The 13154-nt window shown below is 42.9% G+C and overlaps 1 protein-coding gene and 1 long non-coding RNA gene across 2 annotated transcripts; one reads left to right on the top strand and one right to left on the bottom strand.

Annotated features, from left to right (window-relative positions):
• Window positions 1–4337: 4337 nt before the first annotated feature.
• Window positions 4338–8861, bottom strand: LOC146208185 (uncharacterized). Its single transcript, XR_014704658.1, has 4 exons — window positions 8475–8861; window positions 8173–8316; window positions 6148–6246; window positions 4338–5024 (listed from the first exon to the last, which is right to left on the bottom strand). It is a non-coding gene; the product is annotated as an uncharacterized LOC146208185 (long non-coding RNA).
• On the top strand, window positions 8726–12899 carry LOC146208184 (mitochondrial nicotinamide adenine dinucleotide transporter SLC25A51). Its single transcript, XM_084591814.1, has 2 exons — window positions 8726–9276; window positions 10011–12899. The coding sequence occupies exon 2, from the start codon at window positions 10090–10092 to the stop codon at window positions 10993–10995; it is 906 nt and encodes a 301-aa protein (XP_084447940.1). The 5' UTR covers window positions 8726–9276; window positions 10011–10089; the 3' UTR covers window positions 10996–12899.
• The last annotated feature ends 255 nt before the right edge of the window (window positions 12900–13154 follow it).

Genomic DNA, 13154 nt, shown 5'->3' with positions numbered 1-13154 from the left:
TTAACATCAAGGCAGAACTGAAATCAAAACCATAACGGAGGCCTGACATGCCTGAACTACTTGAGGTAATAAAACTGTAAGGAAAGCTCCACCTCCGTAGCACTGCATAGCCACAGAAAGCTGTCCCTAAATATAGTGGGACCTATCGATACCTAACAGGTATACTTGCACTGACTTAAAGTGCATATTGATGAAGGACGGCATCAACATCTTCTTTGTGAACTTGGAGGCCTGTTTTATTGCAGCAAATCACTCTCGTCCCTGCAGAGGTAATTGGCGCTGGCATATCAAATTGTACACAATGGTTTCTAGAGAATTATAGAGGCCTCACCAGACGTCCAAGATCAGGCCCTGAAAAAATGGTTTGCTAGGCACAGCTTAGCCCTGCGGGATCACCAAATCTTTAAAGGCATGTATAAGCACCAGTACACAGTGAAAACGTTTTGATAAGACCTGGCTTAACACTTTTTCTGGCATGATCTTTTTTCCCGTTCCTGGCCACTGCCCTATAGACATCATGTATTTTTGTAAGGCTAATAGTTGCCGTGTGCTTTCGTATGATACGATCATGAATATGAGTTAAAAACTCGCAAGGTTTTGAATTTTCCTCCAAGAGGCATTAAGAGAGCCCTAGCAGGAGGCTTTTCAATAGATACTGTAATTATTCGTGTAGCAGACCTGTCCGAAAAATGAACCACCTCCCTCATCCCAACACTTTTATTACCGAGAATTAACTTTTTTAAATTTTCATAAAATGTTCTTCAGTTTCATGCAGTCATTTTTGCAGTTTGCAACGCTGACCTTGGCGGCATGCCAACATGGTGTGCGCCGATAACATATAAGCGTATTTATCTCTTGAGAGAAGCTTCTGTAGGAAAAAGTTGGCAGTTTTCTCTAAGCTTTAGATACTTTGTCGTGATGTGGAGTTAAGCTATGAAACTGCAATTTGTTTCTATGAGTTTAACAAAGGCTTGCTTTTTGGACACACAAGCAAAAATTTCAGCTCAGAGTTGATGTCATTTTTTAAATAGGCATAAAAGAAAACCACAGCATTTCTTCCTGCCAATCATCAAAAACTGTATGAAAACATGAGAATATATTCAAATAGTCTCGAATAATCTTTTATAACCTTTAACCTGCACCATCTGATTCGGTCAGCAAGACATGAATGAGAATATTGAATTCAGCGATAAAAAAATTTGGCATTTGCGCACCCATAATATCCAGCTTATACAGATTCAACCAAAGCTGTTTATACCCATGCCACGGGCTCTATGTTAATGTATACTCGTATGAATCCAAGCTTTGTTTTCACAGTTCGCCTAAATGTCAAAAGTTCCTAGAAATTAGAAAGAGACACTGAGCAAAAGTTTAACAAAAGCATTCCATCTTTGTATGGTATGCGTGAAAAGAAACATCTAATAAGAGAACAGAAGCAGGCAGCATAAATACCCTGCAAAGATAACAAATTCATACTTCTGGAATGATGAATACATTTCCCATAATTAAAAAATGTGTCTCTATTTGACGCATACAATACGCGGGCACCGCAATTATATAAATGTCCAACTCAGGAAAGCCAACCCAAGCTTTCAGATCCCTACTTTCATTATCCGATATTTGGAATCACACCAGCACCTAGAAAATTTAATAGCTGGGCGCACCTTTGATTCAACAACCTTCTTCCGTATATAGTACTACAACCTTAGCTCCTAATATAAAAAATAAAATATTTATTTAGGCATCTAATACGTTCAGCACACACATAATGTCTGCCTTGCTATGCAATCCACATGCACAGACTGTGCTGACATATCCTTTGCTGCTTTCAGGATAAAGGTTTGTAAACATTAAAAAAAAAAAAAATTTGCCTTGCAAGCCTAAAACAGCAAACAGCCTTTCAAGGTATTGTAGCCGAGAAAGGAAAGGACAGGAAAAAAATAAATTAAATTTTGCATCTATTTTCACAGAATATTATAGACTTGCAAAAAAGGTGCAAGTAGTCAGCTGCCAGCTACCACCCGCCAGCGTCATGCTCGTGATTTTTCGCTCACAGTGCGGACACCAAATTTTCTGGTGAAAAAGGCCTTCAACGCTACCACATTAAAATTACATCAGTTTACACAAGTTTCTTGCTATTAGAGAGAGCTGAGATCGATGAGCAGCGATGCCTTTGGTGACAGATAGCCTTCGTTGCTAGTGTTGCACTAATTAGTTAGCTTATTCTCATGGTTTCATTTCGGTTATGCAAAGGACCTGAAGAATGTTTAACCTGAAGAATGTTTCAGTGTGTAACTGGGAAAATAAACCTAAATGAATGATTGAATGTCGTTACATATGAAAAACTGAAAATGCACCTGGGCATAAGTCCTATCACAGCCACTTTCAGCATACCTAGTTATTTTTTACACACTGTCCATCATGTTTGCCAAATATAAACAGTAGTCTTGTTCATTATGGTGTCATCATCATCAGCCGGATTATACCCACTGCAGAGCAAAGGCCTCTCCCATGTTCCTCCAATTAACCCAGTCCTGTGCCAGTACAGCCAAATGACCCCTGCGAACTTCTTAACCTAATCCGCCCACCCGACGTTCTTCCGCCCCCTTCTACGCTTTCCTTCACTTGGAATCCAATTTGTTATCCTAAGCGGCCATCGGTTGTCCTCTCTACACACTACATGCCCTGCCCATGCCCATTTCTTCTTCTTGATTTCCATTAGAATGTCAGTAAATTGAGTTATTTCTCTGACTCACTCTGCACGTTTCCTATCTCTTAACATCACACCTACCAGTTTCCATTCCCTGGCCCTCTGCGTTGTCCTCAACTTAAGCAGAACCCTTTTCGTTAGCCTCCACGTTTCAGCCCCACAGGCGAGTACAGGTAAGATGCAACTGTTGTATACTTTCCTATTGAGCGATACCAGTAAGATGTTAGTCACAATCTTCAAATACTTGCCAAATGAGCTCTACCCCAATCTCTTTCTCCTAGTTATTTACCTTTCATGGTCTGGATCTGCGGTTACTCCTGTCCTAAGTAGACATATTCGCCTACCACTTCCAGTGCTTCGCTACCTACTGTTAACTGCTGTTCCTTTCCGCGCCTGTTGAACATTATCTTAGCCTTCTGCATATTGATTTTCAAGCCTACCTTTCTGCTATTCCTCTCTAGGTCATTAATCATTCTTTGCAGTTTATCCCCCGAGTTACTTAGCAAGGCAATGCAATGTCATCAGCGAATTGCAGATTACTGAGATATTCTCCGTAACCCCTATCCCTAACTGCTCCCCTTCCACGTTTCTGCATTCTTCCTCTAAGCAAGCTGTAAATTGTACTAGAGAGATCGTGTCTCCTTGCCTAACACCTCTCTTTATGGGAATTTTGTTGCTTTCTTCATGCAGAACTATGGTTGCTGTGCAGCCACTATAGATATCTTCCAGTGCTTTCACATATGGCTCATCTACACCCTGATTTCACAATGCCTGTATGACTGCTGAGGTTTCTATTGAGTCACATGCTTTTTCTTAATCAATAAATGCTATGTATAAGGGCTCGTTAAATTCCGAGTATTTTTCTATCATGTGGTTGGTGGTATGGATATGATCGATAGTAAAGTATCCTTTATATTCCGAGCATTTTTCTATCATGTGGTTGGTGGTATGGATATGATCGATAGTAGAGTACCCTTCCCGAAAACCTGCCCGATCGTTTACTTGATTGAAGTCTAAAATTGACCTGATTGTTTTAGCGATTACCTTAGTAAACACCTTATATTGTGATGTAAATATCAACAAAAGAGGCAAATCCGCAGTTCAGTGGCAAATTTAGGTGTTATGATTGGGGGCTTAGCCGATATTTACGTGGCTCCTCCAGCAGCTGACAACGAAGATGAGATATAAAGCGAGAGTCGACATCAAAAGCGCTGATGCGATGATGACACAGCAAGGTAAGGGAAAGTGCAATTCCTTGCTTGCTAACTATTCCAGGCAGGCTTTTCAGGAGCATTTTCAGTGTGACCTTCTGGGAATACCGGTGAGGGAGTGACTTCAGCCTAGAGCATTTTCAGTGTGACCTTCTGGGAATACCGGTGAGGGAGTGACCTCAGCCTATGACCGACTCCTTTCCAGACTGTTGTCTTATAGGTATCAAACTCCTTAACTAGCTGGGAACCCAAATTTGCCATTGGCACAAGGCAGGTTGACCCCCGCCACAGCAAGATGTGCGACAAATTTCAAGTAATGCCTCCTGAAGTGGGCGGCTTCTCGAGCGATCACGTATGTCCCGCTGATTAGATTGTACAAAATGAACTACATTTCACCAGCTCGGAAAGCAGGGATAACAGACAATATTTAATGAGAGAAATCTCGTCCACTGGCAGCTCTGTCCTCTTCTGTCTATGTGTACATATCCCACTATTTAAAAAGTTGTACATAAAAGCTTTCTTTGCTGCTCCTCCCTGGCAACTCCTGATCTGCCGTCTCGTCTTCTCCTGGTTCTGGTCACTCTATGAAGTCTAGACCCTGAACACGAATTCATACCAGTGTTGTGTCTTCAGTCCACCTCGCTCTCGTTAGCAAAGGAAAGGCTTGCTCTGGGACACACTTCTCGTTGTTCTGTGAGAAAATACCTCTTTGTACAGCTTTTTCGCAGCCTACTCAAAAAAGTTGAAGCGAGCACACATTAATCAGACTGCTACCTCATGTAGCTGGTAGGAGCATTGGCAGAGCAATGTTGTGTCATATCAAATTTGGCATTTGTGCAACCTCTAGCTTTGTCTTCCATGTGGTGTGCTCAACTTCCAATTTACCTTGTAAAAACTGCTCATGTACTGAAAGTGAATCTGACAGAAAGCAGCTATCGCACAGGAACAATGCACTTAAAATGAAAATTAAGACTCCCCTGGGGAACACTTCAGCTAAGATCCACTCAGATCTAAAATAAACTTACACGCCAACTTCTTGAATACACTGCCCGGAGCCAGTGTCTGAAATACTTATTGATGCTTCAGGGTTGCACAACATAGTTCTGAAAGAAGAAAAAGTTGTTAGCTTGTCTGGTTAAATTACATAGCACTTGGCGATGCAAAGGACAACCTCAATCAAATAGCATCACACAGCTACTCTAGCTGCAAAAATAAAACTCGAATAGTACACAAGGATGCAAGCGCTTATAGTGAAATGACCTAAGCGATAAGTTTTCTGAAGTGGGGCTACAATTGAGAAATGATGAGGACATTGTTTATAGCATAGTTTGCGTGCAAGACTTTAAAATAAAGCAGTTTGATGATGAATTGTATGCTGCAAAGGCAGCTTTGCCAAAGAATACCATGGTAGAAGTTATCTCACTCTATAAAATAACCATTCTCCGGAGCCTTCCCCATCAGAGAACCCAAGCATGTCACAAAATAAAGCAATAAAAGATGTGTACATGAATGTACCCGTGTGTATGTTTACAAATTCCACATGGCAACTCTATCTCGAAAGCTATATAATAGAGCCCACTCATGGACCAGCTGCGGAGTATGCCTAAGTGACTCAAGTCAACATCATCTTAGTCAGGTTACAGCTATCCCATCATCAAAGGAAGTTCTGCCCTGAAGCCGCCCCCATAGCAACATTTCTGCTTATTTGGAGTTCTTTGCCAAGTGCATATCGAAGTGATTCTTGAGGAATTTATGCTCCTTAACCCAGCGACTCTGCTTTTTTTGCTGGCTAGAGATTGCACACATATGCTTCCACGACAGAAAATAAAATGGACATCTAGACAGCATAAGGACAGCCAGGTAACAAAGGGCAATTGCTCATATCGAATGATGAGCCCAATCAATATAAACAAGTTTACCTTGAGCCCCATTTTGGTTCAGAGAGTTGTTAGCGTATAGCAACCTGAAGGAATATCTAGCATCATTACTAAGCAAATATGCATTTTCCAAACAACATGTTAAAAATTAGGAGCACTTACTTACCGCTACATGATGAAAATATGTCACTATTAACACCTTCCCTTATTTGAAAAGCTAGATTCCTGGCTTAGCTCATTAATCAGCCACAGCTGATTGGCATTGGCTCTCCTTTCATGGTAGCCATCGCATGGTTACTCCCATCACAGCCACCCTGTGGATGAATATTTCAGAACCTCTACTACTCACAGCAATCAAGTTCCAGCCGCTTTCTCCTCTCCCCTACAACTGAAAGGGGGGGAGGGGGGGGGGGGGGATATGGACTCAACAGAGTCGGGTCGAGTAAGCCTGTCGAGTAAAAAAACAATTGTCAGGTTCATGTATATGCAGTCGGGTCGAGTAAAATAGCCGCGAAGGGGGTCGCGTTAACTTGCTTGCAGGGGGTAGGTTAACTCGCATGACCCGCTTGTCTAAAAGCATGCAGACGCTGTCGAGTCAGGGAGTAGAATTATGACGAACTCTGGGATTAAAAAGCAACTGGAGCGGCGAGGAGCATCAGCAAAGTTGAATGCTTTTTTTTTAGCCCTCATCAACGATAAAAAATAATAATTGAAGCTCTCTATAGTAAAAGGCAACAGAATCAAATACAAGTAAGAAACTTGCACAATAACTTCAAATCTCGACACTACGCGCTGCTGCAATACTTGCTTGCTAGAAAGCGAGTTCATGTAGACACCAATCAGGTCAAGTAATCATGACCTCGCTTATTCGACCTGGTGCTGTCGAGGCTACCTGCCGACGGAAGGTGATGTCATAATGTGACAAACACCGATATCACCCTTTTCTTCTAATGAATTAAAAGCAGTGAATAGAACCACATCTACCATGGAACTATATTAAGTGCCAATATAGAGACAGCAGTCACATTTGACCACTGTGCTGGGGAGCATACTCATGCCTTAGCTGACAAAAACAGACACGTTGCACAGGTGCAAGATACAAGCTAGGCTCAGCTGCACATTGCTAGCAGTATGAAACTGGTGCTGCTTCTGCACATGCACTGTGTATCAGCATCAGGTATCAGTATTAAATCTATTGTAGAAATGTTCCTTTGGCTCTGCACAATGGTGTAGGAAGCAGCTATTGAGGTGGGACCAAGCGGAACCTGGACGATAGCTGAGTAGCCACACCAACTAATATCCTTGAGATGCCAGCCCATGGCAGACTTTACCAAAAGCACGTAACGAACTGGCGTCTCCCTCGCACCATCAACAAAACCAGTGCCCCGCCGAGGTGGCGCAGTGGTTATGGCGCTTGACTACTCTTCCCAAGGATGCGGGATCGAATCCCGGCCTCAGCGGCATCTCTCATAGCCTGAGTCGCTTTGGGACATTAAACCCCATAAACTAAACTAAACGAAATCAACAAAACCAGTATGACTCCTACAACCGATCGAGCCCCCAACAACCTCATTCCTTCAAATCAACATGGGTCCGCTTGGTCTCTCTCTGACATCAATATCCAGGGTCTGTGTTCCGAGTTTGCGTCATTATCGAAGTGTCGCTATCTCACGTGGTCTCGAGCCATCTGATTGGTCGAAACGCCGGAACCGGGTGTTGCCACTACAGAACCGAAAGAGGTGGCAACATCATAAAGGAAAGGTTAATAGCGCAAAAAGACACTCACAGATAGGCACAAATAGACACACAGGTCCAGCGCCGGTCCTGTGTGTCAATTTGTGTCTATATGTTGGTGACTTTTTACGCTATTAACCTTTCCTTTATGTGACTATGCACCAAATAGCCCAGCAATGTTTTAATTGGCAATATCATGTTCCGGCGTTTTTACCTATCAGATGACTCGAGGTCACGTGAGATAGCGACACTTTCGATAAGGACGCAAACGACGCAAAATCGGAATACGGACCCAGGAACAAGTCAGTATTGGTGGTGACTCTGGCGAACGGCACTGTGTGACACGGCGCCCTCAAAGCTTTCATCACAGCCAGGGGAACGATGTTCACGACCGAGCTTACTTGAGTCATGCACTACACTACAGTCAGACAAGCCACCAGAGGCCAACTGGGTCCTATCTACCCAGCTAACCAACTGCCAAACAGCGCTTAAACAACACTATCGCCGCCATGCTTGCCATGAACGTTGACGCCGTACTATGGTCCCTAGCCGTACGTAGAGAAATGGGACGTCATCCTGCCACACGTCGTCTTCGCCCGCAATACAGCTGTCTGGCTCGCGGGACCTTTGGAACACTAACAGCGAATCAGGTCCACGATCCAGCACCTCCATGACTAGGGTGCGCGCACTGAGGCACCCTATGAGTTCCAAGTGTCGCGTAGTGGTGACAGCACGGTGACGGCAAGAGGTCCAGAAGGAAGACCGGTAGACGCGTAACAAGCTCCTGCAAGCAGAAACTAAACTCAGCAGTGGCGATAGCAGCAAGTAGGCACTATACAGCAAGTGATCCGGTCGTCGACGGAGGTCAGAAAGACCGGTGCTTACGGCCGCGCTCAATTTAAAATTGACGAGCTTTCAAGATAACGCGCGAAAAGCACCTACTCGAATATCGTAGAATTGTGAGCGGCTAATTCAGGGAATCTGGTCGCATTTCACCGCGTCATAAGGTCGAGTGCTGGCGGCTTTCAGTACGAGCAAACCACGGAAGAAGGAAAAAAAACATGAACAAGCATTACATATATCCCTCAAATGCTTAAAAATTCCTTCTTTTAACCTAACTTGGATTGGATTGTTCCTGTATGGATTGTACTGTATTGGCTTTGTGTGTGGCTGCATTGTGACGATTCGCCCAACGTTGCACACAGTAAAGAGGTTTCTGCAGGATTTTGCATAGCAGTGGCGTTGCTTGAGGTGATCACGAATGAAAAGGTCTCGGAATATCAAGGGCACCCCGTTCGTCCCGTTCGAATATTGCTGAAATCTTCAATCACCTCTCGATAAAAAATTTGTGCAATCGTCGTAAAAATGAATGATCGATAGATATAACCTCTTTGGCTGTTCTTAGTGGTTCTTAGGTTTGCGGCCTAATGTTGCTGTTTTTCTGCGTGATTATTAACTCTATGGCGTGAATTGCTGCTCGTAGCACTTTGTTCGTACTACAAGGCTACTGGTTTATTGCAGCCGTTTTTTCCCTCTTCTCGCCCAGTAGACAACAGTGGTCGCCGGAGAGAGGCTCGTTCGTTCATTGACTGCCGCTTGCTTGGTATTTTACGGTGTTAGTGGTGTGATTGAAATCAGGTGATGGTTTTTTTCAATAGTAAGCGCTGCCTGGCACCTACGAAGAACCATCATCGAAGTAAGCGGTCTCTGCGTCGTTAGGCACCTGCTGCGCCAGGCACAAATGGTAAATCAACTGTTGGTCCATACGTTTGCTCATTAGCGGTTTTGAACCGAAAGCGCGTTCAGGTTTAGGATTTTTTTTTTCTTGTTTTTATTGTGCTGTACGATGCTAAATTGTGCCGGCGCCGTCATACCCCTGCTGTTGTGCCACCATCTGTGCTCTGTTTAGCGGCTTCACAAATTTTATCTTCATCAAGAAGCCGATAATGCAGACCCAGATAATGCAAAGCCTACTCCCGAGATGCGATGCTGGGAGGAAAGCCTACTGCTGTTATTGCCCGAGAATGTGACTCATAATGTAAACACCTTCTTGTGTTTATCTGATTACAGCTTACCAAGAGTGTTACTATCGCCCGAGTTTTAGCGCGTTTTGAGAGCAGATGTATGAATTTTATATGACCACGTTTTCACCTGTCATCCAAACGAGCTCGTTTGTCGCTGCGATTTCTTGCAGAGAAAAAAACGTATTGAGAATGAAAGTTAGTGATTAAAGCATTGTGCTTGGAGGTTTTGTGTGATATTACATTTAACCTTGGTAGATAAGGTCAGGGTTGACATAATCTTGGCACTGCTGCGATTTTTGTTTTCTCTCTTTTTAGTGACAGGCGCTTTCGCGAGATGCTCGAAATCGCTTCAAAATGCAATGGAATTGACTTAGAATTGGTTGGAGGGCAGTTTATTGAAATGTCGACACTGAACAGAATAGGGCCATCCAGTGATGCAAGTGTCTCTTTTCAGGCTGACTACTTGCAGCTGCTATGGTATAAAAATAGCCCCCTGCTTTGAAGCTTTGTGTGTGTGGGACACCTCTGCCAAGATGGCATCTGTTACTCTCCAAAACCAAGGCCATAGCGCGCACCACATCACCACAACTGATGACGACATGTGTGCCTTTGTCTGTGGCTGGGGTGCGGCCTTTGTCAACATCATCTGTACCTTCCCGATGAACAAAGTGATGTTTAGACAGATGTTGCACGGTGTTCGTTCTAACCATGCCTTAGACCAGCTACGGAGTGAAGGTTTCCGTCACCTCTATCGCGGCTGCTTGCCGCCACTTGTTCAAAAGACAATCTCTGTGTCCATTATGTTCGGCACGTTCAGTGGTTACAGTCGTTTCACAATTCATCATCTCCCTGAGGCAAGTGATCTTACTGTGAAGTTCCTTGCTGGCTTGATGGCTGGATCCACGGAGGCTATACTCACTCCGCTGGAAAGGGTCCAGGCCCTGCTTCAGGACAAGGATCACCACCACCGTTTTAAGAACACTGTCGAAGCTTTCAAATTCCTGTCCCCATATGGCATCAGAGAATACTACAGGGGGCTGGTGCCTATTCTTCTTAGGAACGGGCCTAGTACATTCATGTTCTTCACACTGAGAGACGAAACGGGACGCCTTGTGCCGATAGACAAAGCTGTTTTGTGGCAGCGGACGCTGAGCGACTTCATCAGTGGCGCCATGGTGGGTGCATTTGTAAGCACCGTTTTCTACCCTATTAATGTGATCAAGACGATCATCCAAGTGCAGTATGGCCCTCCACGCCCCAGCATGATAACCGTTTTCAAGGAGACCTATGCAGAGCGCAAGAGCTTGCGTAGAATGTTCTATGGCGTACACCTCAACTACACTCGTGCTCTGGTGTCATGGGGCATCATCAATGCAACCTATGAGTTTTTAAGGACGCAGTATATGCAACACATTAAGAGCCGTTATGGCAGTTGGTGAGCTTACTAGGCCATATCTTGTTGATAAACGGCGCTCAGTTTTGACCGTTCAGCTTCTGTGAAATCGCGTACTAAGTTTTCAGAGAAGAGCTTGGTTGATAGTCATGTTTAAGTTATAGATAGATTTATGTTATTGGTTTCTTTCAGTTGTGTGTGTGTTTCGTAGAAAAAAATGGAAGTGCTCCGTTAGAATAGTTTCAATGGCTGTCATTGTTATTGTGCTCCTTGCAATGTGCATGAGCATGTTTTTAGTATATTCATCAAATTTTAAATGGTCTCTATTTTAGCAGTTTAATGCAGCAAAATCTCCACACTATGTACTGATTCCAGATAATGCATGTCAAGCTGTTTGAGGAGCATTAATCTTTGACAACTCTGTGTCACACTCTTTTATGTGTATTCAAGATGCACTACATCGCACTAGCAATTATTTCATTTTACTGTGACAGAAAATACTTTTACCAAAATTATATTTATTTCCCTTCAAATCAGGTTTTTCATTTCTTTTTTTTTTCGTTTCAGGTATTCGGATTATTCCTTTAGTTTGCTGTCCTGTATAGTCATACAACTCAAGAACACAGACGCCCCTCAAAGGAGGCACTTCGACCAATGCTAATTAATTCAATTGAGCCTTGGTGAATCTCCTCTCGTCTGGCACACTCATCACTGTCACACTAGCTGGACGAAGGGAAATATCCATGATGTGATGGAAGAATGGGTCGATGTCATTGGCGAAAGGGCCTTTGAGGCTTGCATTGCATTCTTGGGTTGTATATAACTATACTAAGACTGACCACATTAGTTACAGCATTAGATAAATGTAAATGCAGGATTGTATACTGAATTACCCTTTGCTATTGCATTTTACATTCTTTCATTTGCCTGTCACTATCAATTCATGTATACCTCCATCACAAAAGTGTGGTCTTGTGCACGCTCCTCACTGTGTGCCATAATTGCGTCAGAAGTGGATGAGAAGAGGGAAATTTATATACTTGCACGAAATTTAATTATGTAAGCTGACTTATCTGGAAAGGTTTAGCACAATGAAAGATAAAAGTGAATTAATGAAGGTTGAGTTTACCAGGCTCTTCACAAGTTGTTCAATAGTGAGCACCAAATTAACAATACATGGGTTTAACTGATTTCAACTTTCTGTATCACACATAGGATCTGTAGTTAGAAGAGGCATTATGGATAAATTTTTTTTCCTCATGCACTGTAAGGAGCACATAAAAAACAAGGAATGCACTGATAAATGCAGGCTTATCACATTTCTCTGTGCTGCTTGATTGAAGCAATGATTGCTTTGATCAATGTAAGTGCAGATGACTGTATGGAAAGTTTTAAATTGGGCAGGCCTTGCAAGAATGTGTGTAAACGTAGGAGGCCAATGACTGCTTGTCTTTCACAAAACTTACTTTATTGCAGCTTTCAGCCATGATCGTCTGCAATGTTGACGTATCGCCAGCTTAATGCAAAGTCAGTTTCTCTCTTTACTTTTTTTCATGTGGCAAGTTATGCAATTTCTGAAGCTAGTTACATTACTGTTCCATATTTTTATTTTTCGTAATGTTGGCTGGCTGTTTGTTGGGAGTGATGTAAATTTTAGTTTAGCACAGCAGGAGATATTTACAGTGGCTAAAGTACTGTCCTTATGCGATCTGGCTAAGTAAATCTGTTCAAACAAGTCATAATGTATACTGCTTCACTTGAGTGTGTACAAACTTATTTTCAATGTAAGAAGCAATACTATTTACACATGTTACTGATGGATGCTATTTAACAATGTTTGGTGTAACATCCATTTTATGTTCTTCACGCATCTTAAGTACTTATGCCGAGAGCAGCAGATTGCATGTTGCATATAAATAAAGCCATCCGAGTTGGGATTTTCGCACTCACTGTTGTTGGCATCTTACTGATAAGTTGAAGACTGTAGCAAATTTAAGTGTTGCTGATTTATCTGGTTATGGCTCTGTTTACCCAAAACACAGCTGCTTAAGCTTTGGCATCATTAGCATCGTTAATGCTCTCTGTACCAGCGCACTGGGCTAAGTAAAGGCATGCAGATCTTTCACTTGTTTGTTTTCCTATTAGGTGTCTCATACAATAAGTGCTTTCAATGAGCTCAGGCTTTAGAACAAGTGCTATGCAGTA

Source organism: Amblyomma maculatum, chromosome 1 (genome assembly GCF_055883805.1).
Source record: "Amblyomma maculatum isolate TAMU_Amacu chromosome 1, ASM5588380v1, whole genome shotgun sequence".
In the NCBI taxonomy this organism is placed as follows: Eukaryota; Metazoa; Arthropoda; class Arachnida; order Ixodida; family Ixodidae; genus Amblyomma; species Amblyomma maculatum.
The sequence above is the reverse complement of the archived record's forward strand: the minus strand, read 5'-3'. Positions and strand labels throughout refer to the sequence as shown.